Below are 25,909 nucleotides of genomic sequence, written 5' to 3'. Positions count from 1 at the left end.
TCCCATCAGAATGTTGCCCAAAGCATCAGACTTTCTCCGCCGGCTTGACTTCTACCCATACTGCATCCTGGTGTCATCTCTTCCCCAGGTAAGTGACACACATACACCCAGCCATTCACTTGATGTAAAATAAATCATAATTCTTCAGACCAGACCTTCTTCCATTGCTCCGTGGTCCAGTTCTGATGAAAATCTGAACAAAGCATAAAGTTTTATAGGGTTTAATAGTCTCTCTCCAAAGCACTAAGGGGTTGGTTTACTAAAACTGCAGAGTACAAAATCTTGTGCAGCTGTGCATGCTAGCCAATCAGCTTCCAACTTCAGGTTGTTTAATTAAAGTGGTCCTAAAGGCAGAAGGTTCTTTTATCTTCAAGTATTTTATGCATTAAGATATAAAAAAAACATCTGTGTGCGGCTCCCCCCTTCAGCCCCCCCTAATACTTACATGAACCCTATCTCAATCCAGCAACGTTACATGAGAGCCTCGGCTGTCCAGGACACTCCCTCCTCATTGACAGACAGCAGCAGGCGCCATTTACTCCTGCTGCTGTCAAAGTCAGTGAGCCAATGAGGAGAGAGAGGAGGTAGGTCTGAGCCTCGGCTCTGTGTCTGAATGGACACAAAGCAGCAGCTCGGCTCAGCAGCCCCAATAGCAAGCTGCTTTCTGTGGAGGCACTTGGCAGGAGGGAGGGGCCAGGATCGCAGGAGGGGGACCTGAGAAGAGGAGGATCTGGGCTGCTCTGTGCAAACCACTGCACAGAGCAGGTAAGTATAACAGATTTGTTATTTAAAAAAATAAAATAAAAACACACACAAACTTTAAAGTGGATGTAAACCCTCACATATCCCCAGTAAAGTGAACAGCCTCAGATGATACACAGAGATGAGACAAATCTCCTTACATAAGTCTTATGTGTATATCTGCTTTTTTGAGCTTTCTATATTCTTTAGAAAGTGTACATCGTATTAGAAAGGTTTCTTCCTGTTTCAGCAGTGGGAGGGGAGTCTGGGCATACACTGTGTTTGAGCTGATTGGAGAAAAGGGCACACTCCCCCCTTCCACATAAGCTGAGGAACTAAGAAACTCACAGAGCTGTGCTGTGTAATGACAAGCTCTCTGCTTATCGATCTCCAAGTCCCTTCCCTGACACAAATTTCTAGATGCTTTTATCTCCTATGTCAGAAGTTATCATGCTGGTAACAGAGGAATGGAGCAGAAGAAAGACAGGACTTTGGGCTTTGGGGAGAGATAAGTAAACACTACAGATACATGTGCCCAGGTCAGCTTTCATGAATGGGGGTTTTAAATCCACTTTAATATCCCTTTAAAACTTCAACAACAAAAAACATGGAAGCGGATTGGTTTCTATGCAGAGCTGCAACAGATTTTGCACTCTCCAGTTTTAGTAAATCGACCCCTAAGTGTAATTTCTCTCTGCTATTTAGTTTCTCTGTGATCTGCATGAGTCACTTCTGACAAGTTTTCCTGACACCAAGAGAAAAAGGGTGACGGGGGAGAAATCTCTAGCTGATTGACCTCAGCTCAGTTTGTGTAAAGGGGAGGTGTCCTTTCTCTCCTATCAGCTCTCAGAACTCTCCTCACTGAGCTCTGCAGTGTGTAACTTCAGCTCTCCGTCCCTTGTTTTCTGACAGCTCAGACAAGCTTTATAAACTCTACTATTATGAACCGATGAGGAGGAGAAAGGGTTATCAAGTACTACATATATAGGAGGATTTGTTTCATCTCTCTGTATCACCTGAAGCTATTTATTTCACTGGGTATATTTAGGCTCCATTCATATCTAGGCGTTTTGGGCGATTTTCTGCTCTAAGCCTCAGCTCTAAAAACGCCCAACAAGACAAATCCAATTCCTGTAATGGCCCCTGTTCACATGTGAGCGTTCTGTCACATTAAGCAAAAGGTCTGTCGCTCAAAAAAGCGCATGACCTTTTTTGGCAGATTACAGGGGTTTTTATTTTTTTTTTCACTGGTCATTTGTCAACCTGCAGAAAAACACCTGAAAAAATAGCAACGACTAGATGTGAACATAGCCTTGAGGATTTCCAATCACTTTAAAGCGTGTTGAGCTGGAAGGTGCCAACAGGGCCAAACACCTTGAATTTCAGCAAATTCAGCATGAATCATCAAATTCAAGCCGTGTATGGCTAGCGTAAGGCATATCAGACAAACGTCTAGATCTTTCCATTCACGATAGTGCTGTATTTTTAGGAGTCTGAGGGCACGCACATTCATATCTCAGAGGAGACAGCAGCTGCCTCAAGTCCATCACTCTCTCCTAAAACTGCAAGAACGAACTGCCAAGCAATAATTTATGGAAATGTCGAGACCCAGGAATGCTGTACGAATAATGAGTCACAATTATCAGCACTCATGTCAGCTGCAGAAAGGCTCATTTTCCATGTATTCCTCGTGGATCGCCCTGCAACGCAGACTGTGTATGTTTGGTTTAGCTATTGGTGTGGCACAAACTGTCACGCTGACAAAATCTTTTTCGATGTGTGTGGCTCTGGGGAAACAGGACATAGATAGAATGGAATGATGTTCAACGAGCTGACATCTACGTGACTGTTCAATTCACATCCTGTCTGCTGGCAGAGAAGACAGAACAGATAAGCATCCTTCAGTAAATACAGGAAGATCAAATCATCAGATCACAATATATACTAATACTACCAAAATAATTCACACCCCACCTCAGCAGCCTTGTGATGTGAACAGGTCACGGCACATGCTACGAACACATTTTTCCAATGACAAAGGCTCAAATAACTTTTATGTCAGCTTTATAGTCCAACACTAGGCAAAACATTGTTTAATTCTGGAACTGGGAGAAGGACAGAACTTCTCGCAAGTTTAAGACCCCGTTCACACCTAAAAAGTAGTGAGACTGACATGACTTGAAGCAATGCCTGTTTAATCTTAAGGTCTATGGACCTCAAGTCGCATCAAAGTTGGACCAAAGTAGTTCAGGGACTACTTTGACGTCACAAATGGCGCTTTTCCACTGCATGGAACTGAAAGGTTCAGCTCGCTTTTGTGCTTTTCCACTGCTGGTACCGCATGGTATGGTGTAGGAACGGTTCGGTACGGTACGGCGGCGCTTTTCCACTGCATGGAACCGAACGGTACGGCTCTCAAAAACCATACCACCTCGATTGTGGTTCCAAGAGGTACCATATCCCACAATCCTTTGCATGCAGTCACTACTAGCCACTGATTGGTCAGAGAATCCCACCCACCCCGTTGTTATCCCACCCACTTAACTTTAGTACTACTTTAGTGGAAAAGCAAGCCATACCGTACCGTACCAAACCATTCCAACACCATACCATGCGGTACCAGCAGTGGAAAAGCAAACCGGCCAAGCACGGCCGAGTAGAGCCGAGCCGGTACTTGCAGTGGAAAAGTGCCAAAAGATATGAATGGTACTCATAGGTATTCATGGGATAGGAGTTGTCATGTGACTTTGCAGTCCCAAGTCGCAGAACAAGTCACACAGGAGTGAAAGAGGCCCAAGACTTTATATAGAAGAAAACAAATACTTTTCTTCTACATTGAGGTGATCCTACCTAGATCATCTGTGGGAGCTGCAGACGTTCCAGGCTCGGTCCAGTTGCCTCAGCCATTCCTTTACCCGGTTGATGTTCTTCAGATACAGATGAAAGTTCCAATGCACTTCCCCTAGGAGCGCCGTATATATTGTGTACTTGTACACTCTTTGGATTTGCCTAAAGCTTTGTGTACACTACAACTAAACTTGAGTTCAGGAGCTCCTAATTTCAACTCCATAAAAGCCTGTGTCCATGTACACATAGGCTTTTAGAATCAATTATGAGCTGCTGCGGTTAGGGGAGGCTCAACCTCCCTCTCCTGAATGCGGAAGAATCACATTCAGGATAGGAACGTTTTGCCGTGGCCAGTGGTCATCGTAGGCTATGTGTAAACGAAGCCTTAAGCAGGCCATACACGATGCGAATTTCGTCCGAAAATCGTAATTGCCAGTGAATTCGAACGATTTTCGTATCATTAGTGTGGATGTGCAACATGCGATTTTCGTATGACAGCAAAAATTCACATATCCAACATGTTGGGTTTTTCTGAGAAAATTGTCCAAATTTCGTATCATTAGTGGTTGAGTCGTGCGATTCCACAGAACAACACACAACTGCGCATGATTACGAAAAGATCGACCCGGAAGGAAAATAAAAAGAACAACGAGAACGAGTGTTCGTCAGAAAAAACGTAATACATCAAATATTATAGGTTACAGCAAACTCTGCTGAGAGGCTGTGACGAATGATTGTTCTGTTCGCAAATGCCGCGACTCGATTTTTAACTGTAGGGTGAGTGCCAAGTGGAGGTGTGCTTAAAAAGGTCAAGACAACATTGCATCACTTCCTATACTGGCACAAGAAACTAGTGTTTGGTCGTACGATTTTCGGATTACATTGATGGTACACTCGCATGATGTACACGAGTGCTACTTGCGTTTATCGCACGATAAATTGTTCGAAATTCGCATCGTTTATGGCCTGCTTTAGGCTGCATTCACACCTGAGCAGAACGACTTTCAGGAAATTAGGGAGTTTTTAAGCCTTTTTAACCACTTAAGCCACGGAAGATTTTACCCCCTTCCTGACCAGGGGGTATTTTGCGATTCGGCACTGCGTGACTTTAACGGAAAAATGCGCGGTCGTGCGACGCCATACCTAAATGAATTTGACGTCCTTTTTTTCCCACAACAGAGCTTTCTTTTGGTGGTATTTGATCACCTGTGCGATTTTTTGATCATGCGCTATAAACAAAAAAACAGTGACAATTTTGCAAAAATAACAATATTTTTCACATTTTTTATATGAAATTCCCCAAAAAAAAATGTAAAAATCAAAATTAACATTTTAGGCCAATTTTTTTTTACCATATGTTTGGGGGGGGGGGGGGGAAATCGCAAAAAGCGTATTTTGATTGGTTTTCGCAAAAGTTATTGTGTTTACTAACAAAGGGAAAGATTGTCATTTTTGTTTTTTTTAACGCGAAATGGCGGCGATCTGCGATTTTTTTTGCGGGACTGCGACATTGCGGCGGACAGATCGGACCCTTGACTGACATTTTTGACACTTTTGGGGTTACCAGTGACATTACTGCAGTAATCAGTGCTATACATATGCACTGTTACTGTAAAAAAAGAAACTGGCAGTGAAGGGGTTAACTTTATTGGAGAGGGAGGGGTTAAGTGTGTCCCTAGGGGCGTGTTTCTAACTGTGATTGGCTGTGGCTACATGTGTAAGAACAGTGATGAACGGTCCTACATAGTAGAACCGTTTGATCTCCATTCTTACACAGGGAAGAATGACAGGCGGCTTTGTTTACATTAGCCGCCTGCCTTTCTTCCGGTGTAACGGAAGATCGCGAGTGCCCGGCGGACATCGGGTCCGCCGGGCACCCGCGCGGGGGCGTCTGTGATCGCAAGGGAGCAGAAGCGCGCCTCTGGCGGCGCGCACTCGCTCCCAAAACCCTTACAGGCTAGCGACGTAGTACTACGTCGCTTTGCCTGTGAGGGGCTGACCGCTGCAGTAAATAATCGTGCGGTGGTCGGCAAGTGGTTAAAAGTGTATTACATGCATTTTACAGCTTTGGGTATTCTTGTTTAGGCAATAGAAAGCACTAGGAGATTAGGGGTGGAAAGCGGCTATTTGAGCAGAAAACGCTCGTAAAACGCTCATGTCCTCACACTTTGACAGGCGTTTTGTTTCAGGCAACAGAATGCTCACATGTAAATGGAGACCATTGAAATGAATAGGATTTGGCTTGTTGAGCATTTTAGAGCTACAAGCAGAATATCACTCAGGTGTGAATGGGGCCTAGAAGCTGAAGTTTTAATCTGCTTATATTCTGCCTGGTCACACCCCCTATCCGCCACAGCAAACTGAGCCAGAAGTGGGAGCGGGTACCTGTCAAAACCTGGTACCCACTCCACCCCAAAAGGTGCCAAATGTGGCAGCGGAGGAGGCGGGGCAAGCAGACAAGCGGAGCCTACCCTTTTGGGTGGAGCTCCACTTTAAGAAAATATGAAAAAGCCTTGATGGGCAGGTATCATTTTTCAGAAGTGGGTGTCCCTAGACAGGCTGCATTTGTATGCAGACCACTCTAGGCAACACCCAAAGATAATGCTGAGCCTCCAGCATTGAAAGAGCTGAAATCCAATGAATGAAAGGGGCGGACCAGGAAAAAAAAAATAGGACTAAATGATGCTGGACGTCTTCCAGCCAGAAAGTGTGGCAAGCTCTCTGACTTGCTGCAGCTTCTAATGCACACCGAATCTCATGGTGAAACCAGAAAATATTTAGCACAGGAAAAAAGGGAAAGCTGGAGTTGAGCTTTAATTTTAATCTGTTTCAAGAGAGAATTCCCCCTCAATTCCTGCTCTCTCGGACACCCCTAATCCCAGATAGGAGACACCTCCCGATGGAGTAACAGACAGCAATAAAAACCCAATAAGATATTGCAAAGCCTTTTGCACAGAGGTTGCCAAGTCCGAGCAATGCAAATTCAGACCTCTTTTCCCCTACCCGGAAAGGCCGGGTGCCCTATACAGCCTCCCATAAGCATGAATGGCTCTGCATGGCTGTACTCAGTACTATCAAGCACGCGTATAACGACTTCTGCTCAAATACAGATACAAATTTTACAAAGAAAGCCCGCAAACAGTTTGCTGAGGACAGACTGACTAAGGACATGGATTACTAGAACCATGTCCTGTGGTCCGATGAGACCAAGATAAACTTATTTGGTTCAGATGGTGTCAAGCATGTGTGGCAGCAACCAGGTGAGGAGTACAAAGACAAGTGTGTCTTGCCTACAGTCAAGCATGGTGGTGGGAGTGTCATGGTCTGGGGCTGCATGAGTGCTGCTGGCACTGGGGAGCTACAGTTCATTGAGGGAACCATGAATGCCAACATGTACTGTGACATACTGAAGCAGAGCATGATCCCCTCTCTTCGGAGACTGGGCCGTAGGGCCGTATTTCAACATAATAACGACCCCAAACACCCCTCCAAGACGACCACTGCTTTGCTAAAGAAGCTGAGGGTAAAGGTAATGGACTGGCCAAGCATGTCTCCAGAGCTAAACCCTATTGAGCATCTGTGGGGCATCCTCAAATGGAAGGGGGAGGAGTGCAAGGTCTCTAACATCCACCAGCTCCGTGATGTCGTCATGGAGGTGTGGAAGAGGACTCCAGTGATAACCTGTGACGCTCTGGTGAACTTCATGTCCAAGAAGGTGCTGGAAAATAATGCTATCCATACAAAATAGACACTTTGGGCCCAATTTTTACTTTTTTACTTAGGGGTGTACTCACTTTTGTTGATAGCGTTTTAGACATTGATGGCTGTGTGTTGAGTTATTTTGAGGGGACAGCAAATTGACACTGTTATACAAGCTGTACACTCACTACTTTACATTGTATGAAAATTGTCATTTCTTCAGTGTTGTCACATGAAAAAATAAAATATTTTAAAAAATGTGAGGGGTGTACTCACTTCTGTGAGATACTGTATTGCATTCCTGCATTCCTATGCATACTGAATTCCTTTGATCTAATTCTAAAAGAATAAAATGATACATTGTAAAACATTGTGTTTATAGTTATCTTGCAACCTTAGCAATGTTGATAAACATTTGCTGGAGGCTTTTTTTTTTGGATGACAGCTGAGTGTGAGCAGAGAACAGCTCTGTAAAGAATCAGTCATGCCATTTTAAGATACGATTGTGGGGGGGGGGGGGGGGGGGTGTTGAATCGAGATCGCAATTAATTGTTCAGCTCTAAAACGGATGGCGATTGGATCGCCATCTGTCGGTTTTCAGCCAATCTTGTCTGATCAGATGCCAGATGGGTGACACGTGTCCGCTGACACCTGCCTCCCCATAGAGGAGAAAAGGTGGTGGCCTGATCAGGTCTGCCTGAAAAACGGACAGGTGGACCTGATCGATCCGTTTGTGTGAAAGGGGCCTAAGGAATGAGGGAGAGCAGAGATAATGCCTAATATGTATCAAGCAGCACCAGACAGAAACCATAACATTACTCAGGGATTCCTCCAAATAAATAAATGCACATTATTCATAGGTGACATGCCCAACGACATGATGACCTCTATGCATGCAGAAGTTGTATTTCTAGTTATATCAATGATAATACAACACCTGGTGATGTCAGCCAAATAAAATTCCAATATAGAGCTTGCACAATCTATAATCATTATAGGAATTATAATTATTACAAAGCTATTAGGGAGGATGATGGGATGTTATTTCCTGTGGCTTCCAGTTACAACACATCACTTGTGCAGTGAGGAATTGTTAGAATGCCGCTACTTGCCAAAATGCATTACACTGAGCCACCAACAGGAGGAAATTATACTAAATTCAAATTGACCACTAGCCGACAGCCAGCCGCCTATATACTGCGACAGGCTGGCTCGGCTGCGCAAAACGCCGTACCTGTACAGCGATCTGGCGTTTTTCTCTCTGAAATTATCACAGAGCATCTGTGATCTTCCTATATAGGATCACAGGTCTCTGTGTACATTTCACAAGTCCCTCCCCCATACAGTTAGAAAACACTCCCCTAGGCTCATACTTAACCCTCTGATCACCTCTAGGTTAACCCCTTCCCTGCCAGTGTCATTATTACAATAACAGTGAATATTTTTTAGCACTGATTACTGTAATAATGTCACTGGTCCCCCCAAAAGTGTCAAAAACATCAGTTAGGGGTCAGATCTGTCCGCTGCAGTTTCACAGTCCCGCTAAAAATCGCAGATCGCCGCCATCACTAGTAGAAAAATAAAATAAAAACGACAAATCTTTCCCCTGGTTTGTAGACGCCACAAATTTTGTGCAAACCAATCAACCAAATATAAATAGCAGAACACAAATTGACCTAAAAGGATGGAAAAAAAAAAACCAAAAAAGTTTCCATTTTTTTTTTTGGGGGGGGGGGGATGTTATAAAGCAGAAAGTGAAAAATATACATATTCTTTTTTAGAATTATTGCTCTTTTTTTGTTTATAGCGAAAAAAAAAAAAAAAATCGCACAGATGATCAAATGCCACCAAAAGAAATCTCTATTTGCGGGAAAAAAAGAATATCAATTTTTTGGGGTACAGCATCACACGACCACGCAATTGTCCATTAAAGTAGCGCAGTGCCGAATCGCAAAAAATGGCCTGGTCATTAACCTCCCTGGCGGTATTCCCGAGTGTGGCTCGGGGTGGAATTTCAGTGCCATTAGCGGTAACCCCGAGCCACACTTTGGGTACCGCCAGGGAGCATTGCTGGATCCTGGAAGAGAGGTTGCTTACCTTGTCCTCGCGATCCCTCAATGTATTCCGGTACTGTACGGTGGCCTGATCTTCCGCCTGATGCTCTCTGCCACGGCTTCCAATCCCTGCGAGCGTCGCGTCGCAGGGGGGGGGGGGTGGAACCGGCAGCAAATTCAAAAAGTAAAACACACAAAACACGCTGATATATTGTAATCCTATTTGATTACATTACTAAATAAAATAAATTGACATTAGTCTGCCCCCCCCCCCCCCCCCCCAGTGCCCTGCAGTTTTACTGTACTATATATTTATATATATTACACACACGCACACATACAAACACACTAACTTATTTATAGTTATTATATTATAATTTATGATTTTGTGTTTCAAACTTTATCATACCCGAGATGTTATAAAGATGAACGCACAGAAAAAAAAAATTGTATGTAAAATTTTGTGTTTTTGGATGTAACATGACAATGTGGAAAATTTCAAGGGGTATAAATACTTTTTCAAGGCACTGTAAGTCATGTTTTGCTTGGGGATCAAATACTTATTTTACTCACTGAACGGCAACTCAATTTATAACATTTGTATCGTGTTTTTTTTCTGGATTTTGGTTTAATATGGTCTTTGTAAATGGGCAAAACTTACAAAACCTGCAGTGAATCAAATAATTATTTTCCCCACTGTATCTGCTTTCATGCTTAGTGTGGCCAGTTTAGAAAAGTAAATAAGAGGGACTAGAAGGGATTAACAGGTATTTATACCCAAAGCCATACACTGAGACACAACTGGCTATTGTTTGGGACACCAACATACCCTACTAGACACATTGAAGCCCTAAGGATTTTATGGGTAACCTAAACTCTAAAAAGTTGATCCGTCTAAAAAGGGACTGTATTTGATTGACGTAATTTTTCTGTGTAATTTTGCCCCATTCTTGCTGCTAATTCCTAGATATTGTCTGTCTTAATTTGATTTTAGTATAATTTACTCCTGTTGGTGGCTCAGTGTAATACATTTAGGCATGCAGCACCAAACAAAAAACACACATTTACATTTTTGGTTGTAACATGACAAAATGTGAAAATTTCAAGGGGTATGAATGCTTTAACCACTTCCATACCGGGCCATTGTAAAATGACGCCGTCAGGAAGGGCTCGTCGATCCGGGCAGACGTCATATGACGGCCGTAGCTCATCGCGGCGATCATGGATGAGGCTCGTCCCTCGGACTGAGCCCATCCCCGATCAAGGTAAACCGCCAATGAAATTGGCCGTTTACCACGTGATCGGTTGTGTCAATCACAGCCGTTCACAGAATGTCAACAGATTACACGGTAACTAGCTGTCACCATGTTCTCCTCCTCACACACTGATCCTGTGTGAGGAGGAGATTGTGATAACAGCTAGTTACCGATCATAGTGCAGCTAGCCGCTCGTTCTCTCCTCAATGCTCGCCCCCCGGGAGACGCGCAGCGCGGCGATTGGGGACGAGGCTCATCCCTCGGACAGAGGCCACCCCCGATCTAGGTAAAGAGCCAATGAAATTGGCTTTTTACCACGTGACCGGCTGTCAATCACAGCCGATCACAGAATGTCAACAGAGAACATGGTAACTAGCTGTCACCGTGTTCTCCTCCTCACACACTGATCCTGTGTGAGTAGGAGATTGTGATAACAGCTAGTTACCAATCATAGTGCACCCCAAAACACACTGATTGCCCCCCCCCCAATAAAGAGGACCTGTCACCAGCCCATCAGAGTACCCGAGTACCTTTCTGCAGCCCATCAGAGTACCCGAGTACCCGTCTGCAGCCCATCAGAGTACCCGTCTGCAGCCCATCAGAGTACCCGAGTACCTGTCTGCAGCCCATCAGAGTACCTGAGTACCTGTCTGCAGCCCATGCCTCCTAGATTATGTTGTGGGTGCTTGCTTTCCAAAATGGGGTCATTTTGTGGGGGTTTCCATTGTCCTGGTGCTCCAGGGCCTTCAAAAGTGTGATTGGTTGTAATGAAATTATATGTGTAATTTATGCTCCTAGAACACCTGAGGGTGCTTCTTGGATGTTGGGCCTCTGTATGTGGCTATGCTGTGACAAAGTCCCACATATGTGCTATCGCCATACTCAGGAGGAGCAGCAGAATGTATTTTGGGGCGTCATTTTTGCTATGTACATGCCAAGTGTTAGAAATATCCTATAAATTGACAACTTTGTGTGAAAAAAAAAAAATGCGTTTTCATTTTCTTTCCACATTTTCCAAAAACTTGTGGAAAAAAATGCCATGTTCAAAAGACTCATTATGCCCCATAGAATATATGTTGGGGTGTTTGCTTTCCAAAATGGGGTCATTTTGTGGGTAATTCCCTTGTCCTGGTGCTCCAGGGCCTTCAAAAGTGTGATAGGTGTAATTTAATTTATGCTCCTAGAACGCCTGACGGTGCTCATTGCATGTTGGGCCTCTGTATGTGGCCAAACTGTGTAAAAGTCTCACACATGTGGTATCAGCATACTCAGGAGGAGCAGAATGTATTTTGGGGTGTAATTGCAAGTATGCATATACTGTGTGAGAAATAACTTGCTATCATGACAATTATGTGTAAAAAAAAAAAAAAAAATTATTTCTTAATTTTCCCAAGAATTGTGGGAAAAAATTACAACTTCAAAAAACTCACCATGCCTCTTACTAAATACCCTGCAATGTCTACTTTCCAAAAAGGAGTCATTTGTGGGATATTTGTACTGTCCTGACATTTCAGGGCCTCAAGAAATGAGAGATAGGCCGTCGGTACATCAGGTGTGATCCATTTTCAATGATTGGCACCATAGCTTGTAGACGCTATAACTTTCACACAGACTAAATAATAACCACTAATTTGGGTTATTTTTACCAAAGATATGTAGAAGTATAAATTTTGGCCCAAATTTATGAAAAAAAAATTACTTATTTGCAAAATTTTATAATAGAAACTAAACAAAATGTGTTTTTTTTCAACCTTTTTTGCTCTTTTTTCACTTATATCGCAAAAAATAAAAAACCCAGTGGTGATTAAATACCACCAAAAGAAGGCTCTATTTGTGTGAAAAAAAAATCATAAAAAATTTGATTGGGTACAGCGCTGTATGACTGAGTAATTATCATTCAAAGTGTGAGTGCCGAAAGCTGAAAATTGGTCTGGGCAGGAAGGGGGTGTAACTGCTCTGTATGGAAGTGGTTAAGGCACTTTATGTCTTTCCCCTACATTCAAGGTGCAGAATTTACACTTCCTCAGCTCTGAAAAGCAGGGGGGCGAGGAGCTGAAATTAAATCAGTAAGGAGAGCTCTGAGAACTGATTGGGGGGGGGGGGGGGGACACACCCCCTCCACACAGCTCACAGGAACAGAGCTGAGGCTGTCAATCAGCTGAAGCTCTCGTCCGGGTCTCTTTTTTCGCTTGGTGTCAGGAAAACTTGTCAGAAGAGATTAATGCAGATAACGAAGGAACGAAGCAGAGGACAGAAATAAAACTTAGTGCTATGGATTGTGACAAGTACACAGTACAGGGGGATATGCTTTGTTTAGTGGTGCAACGAAATTTCGGCAACCAAATCTTATTCCATTTCGGCCGAAAATGGGTTAAAGATGCCGATATTAATGATGGCCGCCGCGGGCGCAGTGCTGGTTTCAAAAGACGCGCCTCTGGCCGGCTGGCCCACCTCCCGGTGATGTCACTACTACTACGATGTGCATGAATAAACTAACACACCGGGCGGGCGGGAGAGCGGCCGCTAATAGCTGTAACTAAGTGAGTGCTTCACTTCCCTATCAGGCGGGTATCTCCGCTGACAGGGAAGTGAAGGGCTCAATTATAGCTATTAGCGGCCGCTCGCCCGCCCGGTGTGTTAGTTAATTCATGCACATCGTAGTAGTAGTGACATCACCGGGAGACGGGCCGCCGGCCAGAGGCTCGTCTTTTGAAAGGAAGGACACAGGAGGAGCTGAGAGTAAGGAGATTGCATCATTGGGATGGGGAGGGACGCTGAGGCGAGGTTACCAATGATATTAGTATTATGCAGCATGAGGGGGTTAATGTATTGCCACTGCTGGTCACTGATACATTCGTGAACGACCAGTGGCAGTTAATCAACCCCTTTGTGCTGCATTAGTGCAACCAGTATCAGTGTCAGTGCAACCAGTGTTAATTAACACTGATACTGGTTGCACTAATGCAGCACAAAGGGGTTAATTAACTGCCACTGGTCGGTCACTAAATCATCAGTGACCAGAAGTGGCAATACATTAACCCCCTCATGCTGCATAATACAAATACCATTGGTAATTAAATTAACCACTTGCCAATCCGTCACAGTACATATACTGTGACAGGGTGGCAGCGACAGGTGTACGTCACTGCCTGTTTCTGGTGTATGCCCCTGTTCTATCGATTTTAAAATCATTTGGGGGGGAAAAAAGTCATTTTCGGTTTCGGTTTTCGGCCTAGGATTTTCATTTAGGTGCATCCCTAGCTTTGTTCATATTTCATGTCTGAGATTCACAACCACTTGACCTCCAAAAGATTCCTCCTCCTTCATGACCAGGCCATTTTTTGCGATACGGCACTGCGTTACTTTAACTGACAATTGCGAGGTCATGTGACGCTGTGCCCAAATAAAATTTATGTCCACTCCCCCCACAAATAGCGCTTTCTTTTGGTGGTATTTAAACACCTCTACATTTTTTATTTTTTGTGCTATAGACAAAAAAAGACTGCCAAAAAAAAAAAACCACACACCACATACTTTTTACTTTCTGATATAAAACATTAAAAAAAAAAAAAAATGTATTTTTAAAAATCTAATTTAGGCCAATGTGTATTCTGCCACATATTTTTGGTAAAACAAAAAAAAGTTATAGCTTCGGCAAACTATGGGAGAGTTTTATTTATTTTTTTACTAGTAATGCCGGTGTCTTTTCGAATAATACCTCCCGTTGAAAAATGTATTAGTCGAACTGCACATGCGCAATACATGACGTCACTCCAGCTGATACCTCAATCAGCTGGTGTGAGAATTACACTACCATGCGCAGTTTGTCGGATGCATTATCTGACAAGAGACAGAGAGCGGAGGGGCTAGAATCTAAGGCCTCATGTACACTGCAACTTGTAAACGGCCGTTTAGGAGCAGTTGGGCGTTTTTTTCAGAAGCCCCTGAACCCTCCTCTATGTTACCTTATCTGTCCATGTACACTGGGTCGTTTACAGGAAGTTGAGTTCAGTGTTGTTTTTTGGATAGCAATTATTTGCGTTCGAACGCGTGTTTACCGGCGTTTCAAACACAAAAACGCGACCGAACGCGCTCACCCGCGTTTAGCGCTTGCGTTTTCAGGAGGCCGTGTGTGTGTGTGTGTGTGTATAATATATATATATATATATATATATATATATACACACACATACATACACACACGCACATATATACACACACATATACACACACACACATATATATATATATATATATATATATATATATATATATATATATATATATATATATATATATATATATATATATATATATTATATATATATATCCCTAACCCAAAATCTGCATAGTTGGGTCACCCTGGCATGGCAGAGTCAGGTCACCCTAAACTCCGGTCACCTTGACATGACAGAGTGGGGTCACCCTGGCATGGCAGAGTCAGGTCACCCTTACATGGCAGCCTGCATGACCCCACTCTGCCATGTCAGGGTGACCAGAGTTTAGGGTGACCTGACTCTTAAATGCCAGGGTGACCCAACTATGCAGATTTTGGGTTAGGGGTATACAGCCATTCAAATGAAAATGGCTGAAAAACATATTTCTGTTATATTGTGGGTATTTAGGAGGGTCTCCAGATTAGGGCTGGGCGATAAAGCGATACCGATATGTATCGCGATAGTCAGGGGATCGATAGCAATACAAGACTGTGAACGATAAAACTTAAAGTCCGCTCCGACGGGTTTAAGCTTTAAAAATGGCGCCGCCCGTCGAATACACGTCACTGCGCACGCGCCGCCGCCGCTCGGGAGAGGCCGGGAATAGCCGAAGTTACACGAGCGGCGGCGGCGCGTGCGCAATGACGTGGCGGCGCCATTTTTAAAATGAAGGCGCCTCTGGAACAGGTAAGTGAAACAGCTTCACTACCTGCCATTATGCAGGGCTGCGGGCACACTACAAGGGATGCAGTGCTGCGGGCATGGTCTACCTGTACCATGCCCACAGCACTGCATCTCCTGTAGTATGCCCACAACCCCGGATCCTCTTGCACCATGCCAGTACCCTGCATTCTCCTGCACCATGCCAGTGCCCTGCATTCTCCTGCACCATGCCAGTGCCCTGCATTCTCCTGCACCATGCCAGTGCCCTGCATTCTCCTGCACCATGCCAGTGCCCTGCATTCTCCTGCACCATGCCAGTCGCCCTGCATTCTCCTGCACCATGCCAGTGCCCTGCATTCTCCTGCACCATGCCAGTGCCCTGCATTCTCCTGCACCATGCCAGTGCCCTGCATTCTCCTGCACCATGCCAGTGCCCTGCATTCTCCTGCACCATGCCAGTCACCCTGAATTCTCACCCTAGGGTCCTTATTTTAAATGGGTAATAAAAAATATCAATAATTATCGATATCGACCGATATAAAACACTGATATCGTGATACAGTTTTCAGCCATATCGCCCAGCCCTACTCCAGATGTGTTTTGCAAAAAACGCCTCTGAAAGCAAACGCCGCTAAACGCGTCCAAACACGGCATGCAAACGCGACACAATGGGCGTTTTTGAACGTCGCTCTGTAGCTGTCAAGTTCCAGCGTTCAAAGGACTTTTTAAAACACCCCGTGTACATGTAGCCTTAGGGCTCTTTCACACGGGCGTTCCTTTTTTTTTGCCCGATCAGGTCCTTTTTTTTTTTTTTTTTTGTAACGGACACGGATGACGGTCCGTATGTCCGTTTTTCATCCCATCCGTTTGCGAATGAAAAACTGACATAATGCATGTCTATGTAAATACGGATGTCTGCGGATGACACCACTGACATCCGTTTTTGATTCAGTTCCGTTTTTTGAAAGGAAGAAAAAATAGGGTTCTCCTCCGTTCAAAAAACTGAACTGACAAAAAACGGATGTCAGAGGATGATCATCCGATGACATCCGTATTTACATAGAGATACATTATGTCCGTTTTTCATCCACAAACGGATGGGATGAAAAACGGACATACGGAACGCCCGTGTGAAAGAGCCCTTAATGTCAGATTCTGCCTCGCTCTCTGCGTATGCGCGCGATGGAAAACGATTCTTATTGGGTGAATTATTCTCATTTGAGATTCTTATTGGGAAATTGCGGTAATATTGTCCTGAGTGCAGAACACACAGCTCTGACCGTACACATAAAAGGGGAAATCTAAGGGGAACACTTATGTAAAGGGGCAACTCTGAGGGGGGGGGGGGGGGACACTTATGTAAAGGGGGAACTCTGAGGGGGGGAGACACTTATGTAAAGGGGGAACACTTATGTAAAGGGGGAACTCTGAGGGGGGGGGGGACACTTATGTAAAGGGGGAACTCGGAGGGGGGGGGGGGACACATGTAAAGGGGGAACACTTATGTAAAGGTAAACTCTGATGAAGAACCCTGATGGGGACACTGATGTAAAGGAGGAATCTGATGGGGACACATGATGTAAACACCCTGTGTGATATTTAAAACACTGTGCATTATACAATGTGTTGTGTGTGTTCTTTTAAAGCTTAGCGTGTTATATTCAGCACAATGTTATATATATATATATATATATATATATATATATATATATATATATATATATATATATATATATATATAGCGTAGTGTGTTATACATTGTACCATACATAAGACAGTGCACATAGAGGTCTGTATAACACACTGTGCATTAGCAGTGACTGCAACTAGACATAGCGGAGGGTTGGTGGAAAATCCAACTGATGTCCCTTTGGCGGCATGCCGCCTCGCTCCTATTATTTATAGAATTATAAAAGTAAAAAGTTGACAGAAATTTACGTTCTGCTAAGTGTTTAATAACCAATCTTATTTTTGCAGTCTAGACCATGAGTCTGCACTAGCAGACTAATGACATTTCATTTAAATGAAATGTCATTTTTCTTTTAGGTCTACAGGTAACAGTATTTCCATGAGTTTCTAGGACAGCTAGATGATTGGCTCCATCTTCTACATGAAACACAAATCAGACAATTTAAAAAGCCCTCCCCTTCTTCTGACCCTCAGTTCTTTTAAAGATAAATAAACCTCCACTAATGTGCACAAGGCAGAGGAAAAATTCAGAAACCACCAAGCTATATGTCAGAAATTGTGTCCAAAAAAGGATAGGTTGGGAATGCTGACGCGGTTCTGGAAGATTCATGGAAATACCATTACCGGTAAGTCTAATGGGGTCCCCCCCCCCATATCATCTTTCAGGACAGCTACCTAGAAAGGAATCTGAATGGTCTGTAAGAAACTCTAGATCTCTTGCAAAGATTAAGAAATCATCTAGATAAGGAACGATTCATATCATCCATTAGAGCTGCACGATTCTGGCAAAAATGAGAATCACGATTTTTTTGCTTGGAATAAAGATCACGATTCTCTCACGATTCTCTGTGTAACATCTTTTACATTATAAAAAAAATTGGGATAACTTTACGGTTTTGTTTTATTTTTTTATTCATTAAAGTGTATTAATTGCGTTTGAAAGACTGCTGCGCAAATACAGTGTGACATACAAATTTACAGCAATCGCCATTTTATTGTGCAGGGTCCCTGCTAAAAAAAAAATATATATAAATGTTTGGGGGTTCTAACTACTTTTCTAGGAAAAATAAACTGATTTAACTTGCAAGCAACAAGTGTAGGAAAAAGGTTTAGTCTTTAAGAAGTTAAACTTCCTTCCTCCGGCAGAGGGAAAGAAAAGATACAATGTAATCATTTGTGTTTACAGTTCAGTGGGAGACTAATGCTGATAGGCTTTTGCGGGAGGCTCTTTTTTTTTTGACAGCTGCTCCCTCACAGCTATGTAAAGAATCGAGTCATGTTAACATCGTCGGAGGGAGTGAATCGCGATCTCGATTCTGTTACGATTAATAGTGCAGCTCTATCGTCCATAAACGAAAAAAGGCCATGACCTCGGCCATATTTTTCATAAAAATTCTCAGGGCTGACGAGAGTCCGAATGGCAGGGTTCTGAACTGCCAGTGACACAACCCCTTTTCGATGAGAATTGCAAACCTTAAAAATTTTTCATGACTGACAAATTGGAACATGAAGATAAGCGTCCTGCAGATCGAGCGTTATCATGAATACCTCTGGCAACAACAGATTTCTGACAGATTAGATGCTTTCCACTTGGAATCGCCTGTAAACTAGAAATCAGTTGAGGGCGCTCAAGTTGATAATCATACGAAATTTGCCTGAGGGCTTTCTTACCAAAAACACATGGGAATAAAACCCTTGAAGTTTTTGGTTCTCTGGAACAGCAGAGATTATTCTCTCTGACTCCCATAGAGAGAGCAGTTCTAACATGCCCTGCCTTCTCTCCAAGTCCCTGGGCAGCCAGGTGAGAACAAATCTCTGGGGTGGGGGAGTTTGAATTCTAACCATCTCTAATAATCTGGAGAGGCCTTTTTGGTGATCTCTGCCCAATGGTCGACAAACAATGTTAACCTTCCTCCCACCCCAAGTCTGGCGTCACTTCCAACTTTTGGAAGAGGCTGAAGGAGCAAAGAGAAGCCCCTCCCCCCCTTTTGATTTATCTTTATTAAACGACCACTTCTGTTTGGTCTGGAAACCACCTGATTAAAACTCAGATCTTTTCTCAAAGGGACAAAAAGGTTTCTTGCCTTGTGGCTTACCCTTCCTTGCCAGAAACCCCTTACTTTTTTTCTGAAGAATGTGCCAATACTTCCTCGAAATTAGAACTAAAAAAAAAAGAGTTTTCCCTCAAAGGGAATACCACACAATTTATTCTTGGAAGTTAGATCCACTTCCTAAGATTTCAGCCAGATAGCACGTCTGCTGGAATTAATAGGTGCTAATGTACTGGCTACAGACATAACAGATTCAGCTGCAGCGCCAGCTAGGAATGCCACTGACTTAGCCACCAGGGGAAGGGATTCCTTAATCTCCTCCACCAGAGTATTAGAGGAGAGTAAGCCATCCAATCTTTGAATCCATACGTCCAGATTCCTAGCCACACATGTGGAAGCTAATGCCTCGTACACACGCATCGATTATTGGCCGGGAATTTTCGGCCAACGTCCGATCGGCCAATTTTCGGCTTGTTAGTATGGTGCTTTCGACAACCGACTCCGACTTTTCGGCCGAAAAAAATCTGGTGTGCAGGCTATAAAAGTTTGTTGGCCGTCAACACAACGGCTGATTTTCCGTCAGTCAGTACAGATTTCGGCAGACAAAAATCTGATGAGCAAGACTGGGCATGCTCAGAGAAGAAAAAACACACGGAAGTAGAATTTTGTCGGGCGATAAAATTCGTGTGCAGTCTAGGCACATTCCAACCAACAAAACACCACTCTGGACAAAAGACGGGCGATCGGTCGGCCGATAATCGTTGCGTGTGTACGAGGCATAAGGCTGGACCTAGGGAGAAATCGGAAGCATTCCAGGCTTTAGGCAGCAGCGTCTGCTTTACTGTCCATTTGGTCTTTATAGTACACCTGAATCCTCAGAGGAGGGATCAGATTTTTTTTTTTTTTTAGATATCCGAGATAGAGGTGCATCTAAAGAATACCTCTTCCACTTCAGATTAAAAGGGGAACTGCCTCTTTTGATCCTTTGATTGTTACAATCCTCTTTCAGGTTCTTTCCATTCAGAAAGGATCATGTCCTTAAAGGACTGATGGACTGGAAAGGTCCTAGGTTTACGACCCTGCAGACCCCTATACATTTTATCCTGCACTGACTAAGCTGGCTGAGGTACTTCAATTTGTTCGGAAGCATAGATAGCTTTTAAAAACTCATCAATTTCTTCCACTGGAAAAAGATGTTTAGGTGAGCTAACAGCTTCCTCAACCTCTGAAACCGAATCCTCATCAGAAGCTGAATCATCTCCTTTCTCTAGATCAGACACATCCCTAGAACTAAGTTTCTAATTCTAGGGGGGCAGAGATGAATCCAAAACTGTGTGTAAGGGCTCCTGAACTACTGCAGCAGACTAAGGCCCCTTTCACACACAGGTCCGTTTGTCCGTTTTTCATCCATCCGTTGAAGGATGAAAAACGGACATCAATGTATCTCTATGTAAAAATGGATGATCATCCGTTAACATCCGTTTTCATCCGCTTCCGTCAATGTCCGTTTTTTTGAACGGATAAATGCCCTATTTTTCATCCGTCAAAAAACGGATCGGATGAAAAACGGATAACAAGGGACGGCAAAGGGACGACACGACAAAGGGACGACAAAGGGACGGAAAACTGATACATTTGACGTGACTGAACTGATGAACTGAACGGACTGTATGTGTGAAAGGGGCCTTAGAGGTAGAAGGGAATAAGCCAGCTAGCCTATCACTAAAAGGCTGAAAGGAGGAAACTATCTCTTCCATAGAGGACATTACATAGTTAAATAGTTTGTGAGGTTGAAAAAAGACATCAGTCCATCCAGTTCAACCTATGATGTGTTTGTGTGTTTGCTGTTAACCCTACATTGTATACCCCTGTATGTTGTGGTCTCTAAGGTGCCCATCTAATAGTTTTTTGAAACTATCAATGCTCCCTGCTGATACGACTGCTTGTGGAAGAGAATTCCACATCCTTACCACTCTTACAGTGAAGAACCCCTTACGCACTTTAAGGTTAAACTGCTTTTCCTCTAGTTTTAGTGAGTGGCCGCCAATGTAGCCGATCCTTTAGATCAGTGGTTCTCAAATCCGGTCCTCGGGACCCACTAACAGGCCAGATTTTAAGTATTACCTTGGGGGATGCAGACTAGAATACTGCAATCACTGAGAAGCAAATGAGATCACCTGTGATGTAATTTAGTTATCTTGCAAACCTGGCCTGTTGGTGGGTCCCGAGGACCGGATTTGAGAACCACTGCTTTAGATAGGCAGCTGATTGTGAACCTGCTACAGAGGAAATACATTTGTCACATAATCATTTCTTATAACTATCAGGGAGCCTAGACCTACAATTTCCACACTTTTTCTTAAGTGTTTTGTCGGCCTGGAAAAACACAAAGAGCAAAAAAGTATAACTTCCACTGATTGTAAATGAATCCACACACTGACCCTAAGGGCCCCCACCCAACGAGGCACATACCTTTGAAACAGTGTTGGAGGAAGAGGCAGCTGCTGCTCTATCTCTGTCAGAATCTGCTCCATTGCAGGGAAGAGAACCCTCAGTGTGCACTACTGGCGAAGGCCTCGCCGACCAGGACAATGCTCTGCTGCCTGAACCACTCTGAGGACTCCTTGCAGCAAAATACCAGCTACCATTCCCGCCGGCCATTGGGAAGATAAGAATCTCCACGTCCGGAAACGTGCCCTGATACTTCCAGTTCTGTGCATTCTTGCCGTGTCACCAGAAGTGCGTCATCAGATGCCCGAGGAGAAGGCAGCATGAAGAGGCGCCCACACATGGTCCTCTCCCCGTTGGGGGGGGGGAGTGGTTAAAAAGAAATAGGTTACCATGTGGTTTGGTGGCCACAAATGCGCCACACTTGTGAGATGCTTTTAGGGCGTCATAAATTATTGGCACCCGCACGACTTCCACAAAGGCAGCATGTTCATGTGTGGTGAATGCACAAGGAACACGCCTTTCCGGCAGCGCATTCCGATGTGAACTCATTCACACAAGAAAGTGGTGCAGAAAAAGTTTGTTTCCCGCACCGCACGTAAATGTGTGCTAGATTACTTGTTAATGACACCTCAAACACGTTGTGTTTGCAGCCACCACACGTACCACGCAGCTTGAGGTGGTACGACTTGCAACAATGGTGCCTGTACTAATTTTTGCATGTTCCTGTGCGGTCCTTGGCATTCCGGCTTAGACAGCTCATTCATTTGAAAAGGCTGCTAAACGCACAGAACTGTGCAAAAGATAGTACAAGCACTAGTACAGCAAATGTTATTGCCCCAAACCACAAATTTGGCTACAAATACGCTGCCTTTGCAAGATGCATTTGGGGTGTAATTAACAATTAATGGCACCTGTGTGCGTCTCGCAAGGGCAGCGTGTTTCATGTGCGGGAAACATGCCTTTCCCACACCGCTTTGAGATGTGAACTGGTCCTTAGAGCCCATTCAAACCAAACCAGAAAGCAGTGTGGAAAAAGCCAGTGTCCCACAATGAACATAACCCCCTCAATACTGTAGGACATCCTTAGGTAAAAGTGGTTTTACCTGCAGGCATCATCCTGGTATCAGAATTTGAAGCCAGCGCTTCTCTTTAACCCTAAGTTCACACCTACAAATTTTTGTGGCCCCCCCATCTACAATCATTCGAATGGGCTGCCGTGCCTATGTATCCCGCAGAAAAAGGTGATGCGCCTTTTCCAAAACGCTGCCCACAGGAAAATTGCATGATCATTTTGACCATGCAATTTGCCTGCGCATCCTACACTGCAAAGGGGTTGCATTTTTGCAGTGGAGTGAGTGAATTAACGTACAGAATGAATGGCAGCCCCACATTTTTTCTCACTGCAGCACGTTTTCACCGCAGGTAGTTGCAGATATCGCTGCAATTCCCGAACCTGCAGCCACATGGTCCCGCCACCGCCTGTCCTGGGCTCTGCCATCCGATCGTGGAACCTGGTAACAATGTGACCAGCGGCACTGCACAGAGAGAGAGGAACTGAAATTGTTCCTCCCTCTCTGTGACCCCAGGAAACCAGAAGCGACGAGGATTTAGTCACTTCTGGTTGCAGCTCTTTGTTTATCTGGCTATTAGCGCCCAGGAAAGCAGCCAATCAGACCAATATGTGTCTGATCGGCTACATTGGCGGCCAGAGGAGAAATCTGGAGTTTAATAGGCCCCACCTTCTTCCATAAAGGGGACCGGTCACAGCCCATGCTGTCACAAGGGATCTTGTTCATTCATTTTGATAGCAATAAAATTAAAAGCAAAAAAAACCAAACACATTAAGAAATTTAAAAAATACTGAATAAAATAATTAAAAATAAATAAAAGTAACCCCATCCCCCTGTGAAAACGCACAAATGCGGGCACCAACGTAAGTCCCGCATGCATACGTAAATAGTGATCAAACCACAATTGTGAAGTACTGTCGCAAACGTCAAGACTATCTCTAAAGCATCGCCTATGGAGTTTGGCACCATTCCACAGGCGGACGCAATTTTAAAGCATTACATATTATTAGGTATCTATTTTCTCAGCATGCCATCTTTTATATTTTACCAAAAAATGGGGTGTTACATTGTGTGCAATAAAATTCATTCAAGTGTATTTTTTCGAAAAAACGTTGTGCAAATACCGGGTGATTTTTACATGTATGTGAGAAGTATCAGAATTGGCCTGGTAGGCAAGTGGTTAATTGTAAAAGAACACCAAATCTTATGCGTTAGCGACCAAGCTGCATGGCACCGTGTGGTTTTGTGTGATGTGATTTGCAAAAGTAGCTTCCTGCACTACTTTAACATTTTCGTACAACCCCTTGTGTTCTAGTTTTGACAGCCAATTCATTTTATTGGGCTGCCAAACGTACAGAACCAAAAGGTAGCACAAGCACTACTTTTGTTGCACCAAAACACATGGTACTACAGTTCAGTGGCCACAAATGCATCCTCTCGGGGGGGGGATCGCGCGGTCGCCCCCTACCTTGGGGGATCGCGCGGTCGCCCCCTACCTTGGGGGATCGCGCGGTCGCCCCCTACCTTGGGGGATCGCGCGGTCGCCCCCTACCTTGGGGGATCGCGCGGTCGCCCCCTACCTTGGGGGATCGCGCGGTCGCCCCCTACCTTGGGGGATCGCGCGGTCGCCCCCTACCTTGGGGGATCGCGCGGTCGCCCCCTACCTTGGGGGATCGCGCGGTCGCCCCCTACCTTGGGGGATCGCGCGGTCGCCCCCTACCTTGGGGGATCGCGCGGTCGCCCCCTACCTTGGGGGATCGCGCGGTCGCCCCCTACCTTGGGGGATCGCGCGGTCGCCCCCTACCTTGGGGGATCGCGCGGTCGCCCCCTACCTTGGGGGATCGCGCGGTCGCCCCCTACCTTGGGGGATCGCGCGGTCGCCCCCTACCTTGGGGGATCGCGCGGTCGCCCCCTACCTTGGGGGATCGCGCGGTCGCCCCCTACCTTGGGGGATCGCGCGGTCGCCCCCTACCTTGGGGGATCGCGCGGTCGCCCCCTACCTTGGGGGATCGCGCGGTCGCCCCCTACCTTGGGGGATCGCGCGGTCGCCCCCTACCTTGGGGGATCGCGCGGTCGCCCCCTACCTTGGGGGATCGTGCTGCATATGGTGGCCTGAGGAGGGAAGCAATTTATCAAGCTCAAAACTAACAACCCCATGGTGACCCCCTCACCTCCGGGGGACACAATGAGGACCCCAGGCTGCCTCTGCATGATCCAATCCTCACATACTCCGCCAATGCCTACAGCAGCACTATCCCCCTGTGTGTGTCTGACCTGGAAAGAGGGGTGAACCTCTCACCATGCTCCCCCCGCTCACCTCTCGGTGTCCCGGCCGTCGAAGAAGACGAAGTCTCCGCTTTGGACACACTTGGCGCAGGTAAGTCTCCGGCGGGTGGTATTACACAGCGGGCAGCGCTCCACCGCCACGTACAGACCCTCCGCGTCCTCCACCGAGTTCACCATCTCGGCGTCTCTCCGGGGACTCCCTCCGCCCGCCACCTCCTGCCAGCTCCGGACTCCCTTCCCACCGGGGGACGCCATGACAGCGCCGTCTCTCCGGCTGTCACGTGGGACTTTGTTTTCAACCGAGAGCACGCTGGGAAAAGGAGGCGGGGACACCTCCACTGACAAGTCACGTGACTCTAGATCCTTTTTACTGGACTCTATAGAACCAAAACAAGAGCTGTGATTGGAGGAGAGGGAGCTATGAATTAGATCTGAAATGGTTATAGGAGTACACACTCACTGAACAGATTTATTTTTTCTTAATATATATTTGTTTTGTATTTTAATAACCAACTTACTTTTTTTTTTTTTTTTAAGTTTGTATTATTTTTACAAAAAAATAAAAAAACATGCTGTAAAAGGGAAAGGCACCCTGCTACCCAACCCCTGATGAAGTCAGAATTTCTCTGCTGTATAACAAAAAAATAATAATAATTAAAAGTCATCAGCTACAAATACTGTAATGCCACTAGGGTTGTGGCGTCACTAGGGTTGATGTCACCCCCCCCCCAACTATATTCCCCCTCAGTACAGGCCCACTCCCTGAGTGCAGACCCCACTCTCCAATAAGTATTGAACCCCCCTCCCTAGGTACACACCTGGGCCCCGACAGACACCGGCACGCAAGTCATTGGCCACCCTCCCCAGCCAGCTGGGAAGGATTCA

The 25,909-nt window shown here is 44.9% G+C and overlaps 1 protein-coding gene across 1 annotated transcript in view; it reads right to left on the bottom strand.

Moving 5' to 3' along the window:
* ATG14 (autophagy related 14) overlaps nt 1-25,324 on the bottom strand; it is a 73,008-nt gene extending 47,684 nt beyond the window's left edge. Inside the window, exon 1 of the mRNA XM_082242901.1 lies at nt 25,056-25,324. Within this exon, the coding sequence (XP_082099027.1) occupies nt 25,056-25,279 (224 nt within the window). The 5' untranslated portion in view covers nt 25,280-25,324. The remainder of the gene's footprint in view (nt 1-25,055) is intronic.
* Between the last annotated feature and the right edge of the window lie 585 nt (nt 25,325-25,909).

The sequence above is a fragment of the Pelophylax lessonae genome, assembly GCF_965119305.1.
Source record: "Pelophylax lessonae genome assembly, chromosome: 13".
NCBI classification, from domain to species: Eukaryota; Metazoa; Chordata; class Amphibia; order Anura; family Ranidae; genus Pelophylax; species Pelophylax lessonae.
The sequence above is the reverse complement of the archived record's forward strand: the minus strand, read 5'-3'. Positions and strand labels throughout refer to the sequence as shown.